We start from the raw sequence: 12,358 nt of genomic DNA on the forward strand, positions 1-12,358 counted from the left end.
CCAAAATGAAAAACGGCATACTGAAAAACGAGGATTTGAAAAAAAGTTCCATGGACTTCTAATATGGACCCCCAACCCCCAACTGACTGCCGAGTGTGACCGTGGACTGCCATTTTTGGTGGAAGGAGAAGAGAAAACCAAGAGTAACTTCGGGCTTGTCCCTAAATAGACTTGTAACCCAAATGTAGAGAGTACAAACGCAGTAAAGAACCTGGGGGTTATCATCTCTGAAAAGGCAACAATGAGCAGAAAATGAACCATGTAAATACAACAAATTGAGGGCACCGCAGGGAGTTGAACCCCATTCTGGTAAACCAGTAGTACCACACCAGTGCCTTAGTTTGTTTTGTTGTAATTTACAGGTCCAAAAGCAATCACATTCATAATAATTTGAATCATAATGGACTATAAATGATAGCCATGATTATGTTTTACAATTGAAATCGAGAAGACTAAGGAAAACTCCTCAGACATAAACTAAGAAAATATTTTATTTTTCCGTGCTCATAAAGAGCTGCAAAGTGCTAAAAGTGAAAAGTGCAGCAGAAAACCTTTGGGTCATAGGCCCATCGTCAATGCCTCGCCTACTGACCGGCATGAATTAAGTTTTAGCTGCAAATGGCAGCATAAATAAATCACATCAATACACACCACATAATGTGATGTGAACTGACACGATGAAGCTTCACTCGCACATTATAAAAGACATACATCACATCAATCCACATCACATACCTAACCCTAGCCCTAACCCTAAATTCATCATGTGATGTGGGGATGACGTGATGAAGCCTTACTCACCAATGTGAAATGATACGAGACATAAATAAACACACATCACATACCGGGCCTGTGTTCATATGTGATGTGGGCTTAGATGAAGCTTTATACTCACAAATTGGATCTGATAATATAGCACAAACAATGCTCTTATGACCTAGAGGTTTGCTGCTGGACTTCTCACTTAAAGCACTTGGAGCGCTTTATGAACATGAACAAAACAAAAAGATTCTTGGTCTCCGCCCAAGCAGTTGGCCTTAGGTTTGTGGCCAGTCTTTCTAGCCAGTTGTCCAACATTTCTATTTTAAAATCTACATGTTTTCAAAAGAATTGCCCACATTTAAATATACATTACAATTTATGCCATTTGTGGACGATTGACAAATTATACGAGGTGCAAATTATGCAATGGCAGAAGCATTCTTTGGACCCCAGTATTTGTCAGCAATACAGCAACACTATGAACATGAGAACACAACATACATACAACACTGAGGATGACATTAGAACACAAGAGCAATGAACAGAGTGCATGGCGTGCAACGAGCTATCCGCAATTTGTGAAATAATCACATAAAAATATCACATAAATGCACATCACATACCGGCCTGTGTTCATATCTGATGTGAACTGACGTGATGGCGCTTTACCAGCAAATGACACAACGCAAATGACGTGAAACGATACAGCTCCAATCAAATTATTAGAAACTGTATGAGAGACACGACCCGACACACGCACCACATACACTAGTGAAGAACTAGTGATAGATAGGAAAGAAAGAAATGACTTATGAAAAATAAAGCAAAATGCGATTAAAAACTCTGACCAGAAAAAACAATAACTTTATTAAAGCAAAGAATAGAAGAGAAGATGAAAGGTCGGGGTAGAAACCGTGCATGTTCGATACTAATAGGTTATATTCAATAATGGATGATCTTTGCATCGTGAGCTTGTAGATCAGCTATTTGCTACTTTAGTGTGTGACACTGTAGCATGACCAAGTAAGGAAATTAATTTACAAAAGGTTGAACTATGGAGATACAAGGTTTCTGCCCGACATCAAAAGATAATAAACTACGCCCACTTACCTTCAATATCAGCACTAAACAAAACAAACTAACCAACGAAGAAAATCTGCCATAATTTTCTTCCTGTTAGTTTGGACAGATCTACAGCATAGAAGGCTGTAAACAGTGTTAAGCAGGCTACATGCTACCATAATGATACCGGAAATAAGTCGCATGACGCCAAATCACATTTTGTACACACAGTCCACTAGTGAAGAACTAGGGCAATGGGCAAGGAGAAATAAAAAAAATTCTTTTTTTTATTAAAAGAGAAAGGAAATAGAAATTCTAATAACTCGACACAGAAAACAGCACAGAAAGACTACAACAGAACATACATAATGTGATGTGACGCGACAGCTTTACCCGTAAATTATGTTAAACAATACATAAATCACATTGCGGCATGTGATGTAGAGTGGCATTATACACAGATTACGTGAAACGATACACGGTGCGAATGACAACCTATGGTATGGTAGCATGTAGCATGTAGCCCACTTACACAAGCATCAGGAATCAAAAGGTTCATTACTAACCTTCACTGCCAACAGCACCCAGGAGTGGCAACAGCACTGTACCTTCAATACCGACGTCGCCTTGTTAGCTTCACGTTCTGAAATGACAAGAAAAATATATATCTATTTAGTTGTCGGCCTATACAGGATGACATTTTGTAAGTCATAACAGTCACTGAAAGCTGTGTCACCAATATCTTACTTTATTATTGTCACAAATTGTGATTAAAGCTCCTATAAGCAATAATGTCAATTTTAATGATTTTTATTTCATTCAATAATGAGTAAAACACACATGATTTAGTCTCTGCGATACATCTAGGGGCCACAATCTGCAGTCAAAGATATTCCTAGAAGCTTTGTCATTGGTCAGAGAAAAAAAAAAGAACCCGGTCAAAATGACTGACCAATCAGGAAGTAGACAGGCAAATCGACCAATGACAAAGCTAGGAACATCTTTGAATGCAGATTGTGGCCCCAAGATGTGTCAGAGTCGAGACAATATTGTTTTACCCATTGCTGGCAGTCTGAATACCAATTTCTTTTAAAGTAATTACATTTGACATATTGCTTATAGCAGCTTTAATGATTCAACCCATTAAACGGCGACTTCACCCCTTTTGCAACCAGAGCTTATTTTAATGATGTTTGGGAGACAAGAAACACTTTCCTGGGTTTTTTATGTGGGTAATCGTCGTTTTTAGATATGTAGTATTTCATAGGCTTTCATGGGCTCCATGATGTCATGGACAATGGGCTCACTTCCTCCCTAGACTACATGTTGTCTCAGTAAGACAGCCCTCCCCTATGCACAAGGAGCAGTGCACCAAAGCATTATGGGAATTGTAGTCTGGGTAGGAAGTGTCCATGAAATCATGGACACATTGAAATACTAAAAACACATAAAAACCTCAGTAAGGTTTTTCACCCAAACATATGTAAAATCATATGTATGACAATGAATGGTCAACTTGACATGCAATGGTGACACTGCCCTTGTTTCTACTACAGCCACATGTAATCCAGGTACATACCATGGGGGGGCTTCCGTCGCTCAGTTGAAGATAGCCGGTATTAATAGAGCCGCGTAGGTTGTATGGCACAATACGTCCCGAGCACCGTACGCCTCGTAATCTCAGGGAGCGTTCGTTGACACCGTTATACGTTTCAGCTCAGCCGAGTAGACACTCTATTATCAATACCAGCCATCTCCTGATGACCCCATCCAAGGTCACACATGACACCAAGGTCACATGATTAACCTGCAAGACATAAATAAAAACAACATTACTCTTTATCCAGATTTCATACATTGTAAAATTCATATAATATTAAAAGGATATTTCACTTTATCGTCTACTCAGGCTTATGTGAACACTGCAGACAGCTTTTAAGTTGCTTGATTCAGTATTTAAATATTCATTTTAGCTTTAAAAACTTAAAAACTGTCTGTAGTGTTCACATAAACCCGAGTAGATAATACAATGACAAAAAGTTAGTTTTTTAAAGTGAATTGTCCCTTTAAGATATTGGTAAAAAAAAATCTAAACTTCAAAATCTACATTATATAACTTGAGTCAAAGTTAAAAGGTTTTGGCATCAAAATGTACTTAAACATTTCAAATGGGACAATCTGCATACTTGGTCATTTTGAACAGAAAAAAACCTTTTGAAAATAGCAGATCTAAAAGCTCACAATGTGTCACATCACATTCACAATGCATTGTGAGCTTGTAGATCAGCCATTTTCACAGACAAGACAATGCTTTTGTTGCGATCAAGGCCCAAGTTCACACATAAGCATATGTTCTGGGCTCTGCCTGTGTTTGATTGCCCCCCAAAATCAAACACAAATGTTTGGTCAAAGCATGTGCCTCCCATTGGAAATGCATTGGGGCGGCCATTAAACAGACAAGACAAATGTTTTTTTTGTGTGATCGAGGCCCAAGGCCAAAGAACGAGTCCTATAAAAGGACAAACATTGCTGACATTGTTGTCCATTTAGTGTCACAATAAACAGTCCTATAAATCATCTTAATGTCTAAACAACAACAGTGCTCAAGGATAAAACCGTGTTTCTCAAACAAACGCTTCTTACCTTGGAACAAACAGCAGCTCTGCTCACAGACAGCATGAAGTGGATCCCAAACCAAACAGCATGCTGGGAAAAAACATGGCCGCTCCTATTTAAATCCAAAGCCCCGCCCACTGGATCCGGTCACCTGTTCAACTAGTCCGTCCGTCATTGGTCCGTTAGTCAAAGTGATTTGTGTTTGGATCATCCACTGTTGATGTAACTGCTGTGTGCACCACACACACACACACACACACACACACACACGCACTCATGCACTCACGCACGCACGCACGTGCATTATTTCACCCTTTGGTTGGTTATAAAGGCTTATATTAATAAACACAAGGACGTGTGTGTCTGTGGCTGTCTGTATCAGCCTTTATAGGTTTGTTTATTCCGCCATCTTGTTTGATATTTGTTTGAGTGTCACCACCATCAGCCTTTAACAGGTGTTCAATCAGGCAAATGAGCACCAGCAGCCATCTAGCAGCTGATGCACTCTGGGAGATGTAGTTGTTGAGACTGTAGAAGTTGTCTGAGGTGTCTTGTAGAAGATCCATGCTCCATTTATGAGTTTTAACTCAACAATAACGATTCATTATGAACTAATAACCTATAAGCTCATCAAGTGTGGTAGGACAAGGTGTCAAATCTTGAGGTCCTGCAGAAGTGTGGTCTACCCAGTGTTGAAAGCCTGATCATCAAGGCCCAGTTCCGGGCAGTAATGATACTGCCTGTGATACTGACATGATACTGATACGATGTAAAACAATATGACCCGTAATTACATTATTAACTGTGACACACACACACACACACACACACACACACACACACACACACACACACACACACACACATTAATTTCCACAATTTCCATTTCCAACTATTAATGGCAGCTGGGTTTCATCATTCAAATAAAATAGAATTCTGTCTGTTTAGCTATAAAATTATGTCAGGGAATAGGGATACAGTAATACAGTAATAGTACAACTCTAATAGTATTACTTATAATAATGTAATTAAAGATAACTTCATTCAGATTTATTTATCTTTATTTCATTTTCCAGATTCTTTTTTCTTCTTTTTTTTAGATTTTCATTGGTGGGCCAGTCATAATGGTCCCGCGGGCCTTATGTGGCCCGCGGGCCTGAGGTTGAGTATCACTGGCCTACATCATTCTTCTTTCGACATCCATAAACATTTAATCATAGCTTGTAATGTCTCTGACATGTGGGTATAATAAGCAAGACTGCAGTAAGTGTCAAAGTTTAATAAATGAAAGCTGATTCACATGTTATATTTTGACTCGTTAAGACGTGCCCAAATAGCTACAGTTACAGTGTTCTATAGTTAATTAATGCAATGCATAACAGTCCATGCCTTCTCTCCAAACAGTTACAGTATGTCATTTTCATTCAAATGTTACACTAGTGCCCACATGCATTGTTCACTGAAACAAACAAAATGTCAAAGCATTAATTTATCAAAGCATTTTTATTGTCTGTGTATGTTAAAAACTGTAAACTGCTTTTTGGCACCTTAATACTTTGATAATGTAAAACTGTCTTCTGGAAAATAATTTCCATGTAGCACTGTCCAATTTCGATATGAAAAGAAAAGTAAGTACTGCATTTGCACTATTGGTTTATATTTGTAATCCAGTATTTGTAATCCACCAGCCTATCCAAGAGTGGAAACCGGTCATTATGAGAAAGCTAGATGTCATTCGTGCTTCAGTCATCTCCACCACACAGGCTAAGCAGAGCCCTCTGGTAGTCGCCTTTGGTGTGTTCCTGAATGTGGAACAAATACACAGCATGAGATCAATTCCTATTCTAAATTGTTTAAATTAATGTTCAATATTGTGATCTGTATTATGTTGACACCTACAGTGATGGTCTTGTACAGGGACTGGCCATTGTGTGCCTTGAACTCTGTTCGGATCTTCATGAGATCCACTTCACAGCGTGACACCATTATTCTGGTCACCACCTTCTCCTTGACTCCCTTGCCCTAAGCAGACAAGAGGCACTGAGATACATACAGTAGCAAACACTAAGCACTCTATAAGCTCAGAGTGATGCAATGCTGGTGTAAGCCACTGGCAGCTGCAGCATTCCTGTAGGAATATTGTACTTTCACAAGAACATGTACAGTACATCTCACATGCATTGTATCTGTTCCCAAAAATATCCCCAAAATAACCAAATTTCAGCAAGAAAAATAAAGTGGGTGTTATAAATTACCTTCATGGCTTCACTGAGTCTGTTAGCAAAGTACAGCTGTTTGTTCTCAAAGCACTGAACTGGAACATAAATGCAAAAATAAATAAATGCAGTTTCCGGACATGAAAACAGAGATGCACGCACGCGCGCATGCACATGCACACGCGCGCACACACACACACACACACACACACACACACACACACACACACACACACACACACACACACACACACACACACACACACACACACACACACACACACACACACACACACACACACACACACACACACACACACACACACACACACACACACACACACACACACACACACACACACACACAGTGTAAAGTACGTACCCAGTGTGAGGAATGACTTTTCTAGGTCTCCTTTAACTTCTTTGCGGATGCTCTCCTGCATGTCATAGGGGCTATAGTTCTTATATCTGTCAAATACTAGCAAGGGAGAGAGAACAATTAGTCAGTGGTTACAGTATTTACTCTGCATTATAGAACGCAAAGCGCATATACAAGTCTGCTTATCTTTATAGCACTTTTATTAGAATTCTGCACAGGACAGTGAAGAGAGACTTGGATGTGAGGGTGAGGTGAGGAGGCTTACAATGTGCAACAAAGGTCCCTAATTGATAATCAAATTGGGGACATTAAGGTTACGGGATCAGTGATTCTTACTGACCTAGTAACCAAGTCACATCAACCTGCAGCCGACCCCTGTTCAAATCTGACCAGAGACACTTTGCTTGAATGTCATCAGCCTTCACTCTCATGTGCACTTCATTAGACATTTGTTAAGAAGACTTAATGCTGTAACTTGACTGGATTTTGTACCTTTCTGGAGGTGGGGTACACTTCTCTCTGACATAATGGAGATCCATGTAGCCACATCTGTTCCTTTCGTCCCAACTCCAGCATTGTATAGAGCCTGGGTTACAATAATGAACCAACTGTCAAGAGGGGCGCCTTTGCAAGCTCATGGCACAGGGTGTCATGCGTTTACATAGACATTCACATACAGTATGCTGACTGAAATTTGATGAATATGGTACTTACTCTGGCATCTTCATCAATCTTTTCATAGTCAATAACACAGGATGGGTCTGTCCTCTTAGTCTGCATAGAAATAATGGTATGACTCAGGGAACTGGTTGAGGGCATATGGTGTTAAAGACAAATATGCATTAGGACAGGAACCACTAGAAGTTACCTGAACCAGTGCAAGGAGTAGCTTGGCAAAGTTCCCCGAGGTGTCCCCAGCCACATCCTTATCCAGGTCCTTTTTGAACACTGCAGTAAAAACATTTACAAATGAGATATTCAGCTGATTTAAATTTAAAAAAAGAAGTAAATCAAAGAACAAGATTCTTGGGCAGAATTTCCTCTTTTGTCAACAAAAGTGCTCTCAAAACTCTAGCAGGAGCTCTGATTCAGCCCTCCTTTGACTATGCTTCCACCTCTCGATTCTCCAGAAGCTTCAGACCACGGCCACCAAGGATTGGAATGCCCTGACCCCCTCCCTCGAAACATCTTACATGTTTTAAAACAGGCCTGAAAATCCACCTTTCATCAGGCCCAAGGGAGAAGAAACTAGATAAAGTGCCCCTCGGGGCACAGGTCTCCACCAGGGCAGGTCAGGTTGTGGCCTCCTGGTGGCGCTATAATAGGCCAATGTGAAAAGGGTGCCATTTCTTCTTACGCCTTGGATGGCAATTGGATGATTTGAAGCATTTTGTTCCAAAAATGTGTTTTGCAAAAATCCACCTGTTGGTGGCGCTATAACAGGCCAATGTGAAAGGGGTGGGATATATTCCTCAGCCTAGTAGGAAAGTGATTTGAGGCTTTTTGTTCAAAACGGGTGTCCTGCAAACTTTGTAAGCCAATGTTAGTCAATTAGGAGGGAATATGAAATATCGGACAGATCCGTCTTGAACATATGACTATAGAGATAGTGTGTAACAATTTGCGGGAGTTTTGGACAGAATCTGGAGGAGTAATATAAAAAAAAAGGTTTTTCAAAAGTCGGCCTCCTGACCTTTTATTTGGTGCGAGCCCTTTTGATATCCCAGGTTCTGATTAAAGGTTTTGTACAAAAAGCTCTACAATTAAATGTATGGTGATTGCATATGATGCTTTGGGATGCCAGCTTCCACATCTCATATTAATGGCTGAGAATCTTATTAAATGCACGTTTTAGACTTACATTCTTTGTAAACTTTCTTGATCTCTACCAGCTCACTGTTGCTGCGCGAGCACAGAAACTGAATTAGGACCTCCTCATCTGTTCCAAGACCCTGAGAATGAAAATAAAACATCTTTCCATTCATATTTCCATCTTTACGGAGACCTAGTGATAACATTCAGATCATACAAATGAAAAAGTTTGACACTATCATTTAACTACTATGATTATTGATTAGTATGATGCAGCCATGTTGATTTTCAATTTTGTTGTTGAAAAAGGCGATGCAGCTGGGGAGGACTAAATCCCAGGCCTGGATAGACCATCTACTAAAGCAGTGGTTCACTGGTTCCCAAACTGATCTACAAGCTCACAACATTGTGAGCTTGTGAGTTGTTGGTGGTGCTATAACAGGCCAATGTGAAAAGGGTGCGATATATTCCTCAGTCTAGTAGGAAAGTCTGTGAAAGATTTCACTTAAATTGTACGTTGCATTCATGATTTGAGGCTTTTTGTTCAAAATGGGCCAATCCTGCAATCTTTGAAGCCAATGTTAGCCAATTAGGAGGGAATATGAAATATCGGACAGATCCGTCTTGAACACATGACTATAGAGATAGTGTGTAACAATTTGCGGGATTTTTTGACAGAATCTGGAGTAATATAATTTTAGTTTTTCAAAAATCGGCATCCTGGTGGTGCTATAACAGGCCGTTCTGGAAAATTCAGAGGTGGGGCAGAGGTTCATCATTGGCATCCAGGGAGTGTGTGTGCAAAATTTGGCATCGACCGGGTTAACAGTGCCGGAGATTAGCTGTTAACAGACGGACGGACACACGCACACACAAGGACTCATTTGGAGTGCAAGGTGGAGACAATTACCGTCATTTTACCAGGAGGGGGCAGTGCAGCCTTACAACCTGCTCCAGTGTTTTCTGGTAAGTGGTAACAGGTAATACTAATACAGTATAATGTGTCCTTTACCTTAATAGATCCTCTGATCTCTGAGGCGTCGTACTGGGCCGTGCTCTTCATCAGTCCCAGAATCACGGGTTCCAGTGAACCAGACAGCGCTCCCTTCAGGGCTGTGATCATGTCCTGTTAAGAAAAGCATCGAACCTCATCAGAGAGTGGCCTATTTTATCAAGGACCCTGCATTGTAACGTCTAACGTGTGTGAATTGATGAAAATAAGCTTATCAGACTCAGACTTATCAGGCAAGACTGGTCAGATTTGTCATATGGCCTACCTTCTTGGCTCTCCTTTCATATGCGAAGGCAATGTCTCGCCTCTGGGAGTAGGTCCGTTTGGTTAGGATGTCAATGATGGCATGCTCATCCACCCCTGGCATTGAAGTGGAGATATAGACAAAAGGATGATGGATTTGCTTTTTCATATTACATGAACTTGAATGGAATTGATTGAGCATTAGCATGTGTAAATGGGAGAGGTAAAATAGCAATTGTTTCCAAAAAAACACAATTTTCTGCATAAAGACTTTTAACTGTACCGTTTCACCACCATGTTTGACAGGTGAGAAGAGTAGGCTTTACTCATGACAGAAATGGCCACTGGCATCAGCAGTGAGGCATTACATTGGAGACGTTCCCAGGCTCCAAGCACAGCAAAAACGTGTTTAAAGCCAGGAAGCTGACTCACAAATATCAGCTTGATTGCCCTGCCCACACTTAATTTACAGCATAATTTACAAAAAGCATGTGAACCATTTACCCTTGGTTTTGATAGCCGTCTCTATTCTGGCTGCATCTTTATCAGCATCAAAGTCCTTGGCAGGAACCACAGTGGGGTAGGTGGCCTCTTGGCACTGTGGATTCAAGACAATGTTATGAGTGTGGACTGTGGAGTGAATCCAAGTGAACGATTAAATGCAATGTCCTTAGTGTTGGATTTATGTTACTGACTGTAACTTATAGTGTCTTACTGTATTAAGAGAGAGTTGACCCAGGAACTCGGATACCATAGCCATGTTGATTGTCCTGGAAAAAGATGACAAACGAATGGTTTTGTTTATCAACACACACACACACACACACACACTACTGGCAACAATTAGTCATAAGGCCCATTTCATCACAAGACCAGTTTCCCCTTGAAAGTTTACAGAACACGTCTCAAAATATCCACACCAAGTTTAAGCCATTTAATCTCATCAAATAGTTTAATTGTTAATGCTTACAGATAACAGTCCATTGATAACACAACTACAGATAACAGTGTTGCCAAAAGTAGTCTAGGCCTACAATTTTTAAAACAATGAATTAAACATACTTTTTAAAAAAGCACATTAGGAGTTTAGTTCTAACTTAAGTTCTGACACACATCTGCCAGCCAGACACAGTGTCAGCTAAATTATGTTTCAGTACATTTTGGTGGTCCGTTAAATAATTTGCTGTGGAAACATTTCTGTTAGCTTCTAGCATGAAGTACAAATCATTTAACACATTGCAAGCTGCTAAAACGAACTTTAACATAGTACTGTACTTGAATGATCAGGAGCATACAGGTGATTATCATGCGTTATGTGGTTTACCGTAAATCACTAATCTTCCTAATGTATTAAGTGACAGAGAACTCTCTTCAAGCTACCGCAGAAGTAACCTCATTAACTTGGCAAACAGAAATCATAGTTAGAACACAATTGTAAAGCATGAATACTGTCAGCCTACCTGATTTAACAAAGTTGAGATGATACACAGAAGAGTACTGTACTGTGTGTGGAGTCAGTGAACTGGGTGTGCTACTTAAATACCACAGGGTTTTCCCATGGAAAGGCTTCCCCTTTCTCCTCCCCTGACCAAAATATATACTCCCCTTTCAGCTCCACATGCGTAGGTCTACTCTGCACTCAGACCCCACCCTGTCCAATGAAAGTCCCAATTTACAGACCTACGTACAAGCTCACACACACTGTGTTGCAGCTCGTCGAGTTAGGTTATTTTGGGTGTGCAACATCGGCACACAACTAAGTACAACAAATCAAATCACCCTCGAGTATCCCTGGCAGAACTCAACTCGAGATCAGTTGGCTAATTCAGCTCATGAAAGTCAAGTTGTGGAGAAACTATGGCAAAGTCAACTTGTTGAGAATAACTCAGGAACCACTACTGTATGTTCTTTCATATCTGGCTTGAATGGAGAGCAAGATAAATGGCTAAAATAGATCCAACATGCCATAGTTCGTCTATGTTGGCATGTAGTAGATATATTATTGGCCAAGAGCTAAGTACATTGTCATTACACAATATAAGCTTTGTTTAAGTGGTACTAGAGTAGCTATACAAAGCTATTCAACTATTAACCCAGGGGGGTATGCACTAAAGTATTTGCAGACTTTGGGTTGCCTGTGCACCCTAAACGAAGTAGTAGTAGTAGCAACTATTAGCACCATTCAGGATTTCAGGTGAATGAATAATTTGTTTTTGAGGCAGGTCGACCCCCAGCTCTGCTCTGGGATGTGCGCAT

General features: G+C 40.3%; 1 protein-coding gene across 1 annotated transcript; it reads right to left on the reverse strand.

The window, feature by feature from the left end:
- Window positions 1-5,704: 5,704 nt before the first annotated feature.
- On the reverse strand, window positions 5,705-11,643 carry LOC308314016 (annexin A2-like). Its single transcript, XM_080761390.1, has 13 exons — window positions 11,563-11,643; window positions 10,818-10,872; window positions 10,607-10,700; window positions 10,125-10,219; window positions 9,860-9,973; window positions 8,897-8,987; window positions 7,904-7,983; window positions 7,750-7,809; window positions 7,528-7,621; window positions 7,039-7,134; window positions 6,696-6,754; window positions 6,340-6,462; window positions 5,705-6,242 (listed from the first exon to the last, which is right to left on the reverse strand). The coding sequence occupies exons 2-13, from the start codon at window positions 10,860-10,862 to the stop codon at window positions 6,183-6,185; spliced, it is 1,011 nt and encodes a 336-aa protein (XP_080617516.1). The 5' UTR covers window positions 10,863-10,872; window positions 11,563-11,643; the 3' UTR covers window positions 5,705-6,182.
- Between the last annotated feature and the right edge of the window lie 715 nt (window positions 11,644-12,358).

Source organism: Protomyctophum bolini (genome assembly GCF_963924005.1).
Source record: "Protomyctophum bolini genome assembly, chromosome: 4".
Taxonomy (NCBI): Eukaryota; Metazoa; Chordata; class Actinopteri; order Myctophiformes; family Myctophidae; genus Protomyctophum; species Protomyctophum bolini.

Coding starts and splice junctions, on each gene's coding strand:
- LOC308314016 (XM_080761390.1), bottom strand. CDS start 10,862: ATGGCTATGGTATCCGAGTTCCTGGGTCAACTCTCTCTTAATACA. Junction 8,988..9,859: donor AGATCAGAGGATCTATTAAG/GTAAAGGACACA, acceptor TTTCATTCTCAG/GGTCTTGGAACAGATGAGGA. Junction 7,622..7,749: donor AGATTGATGAAGATGCCAGA/GTAAGTACCATA, acceptor ATTGTAACCCAG/GCTCTATACAATGCTGGAGT.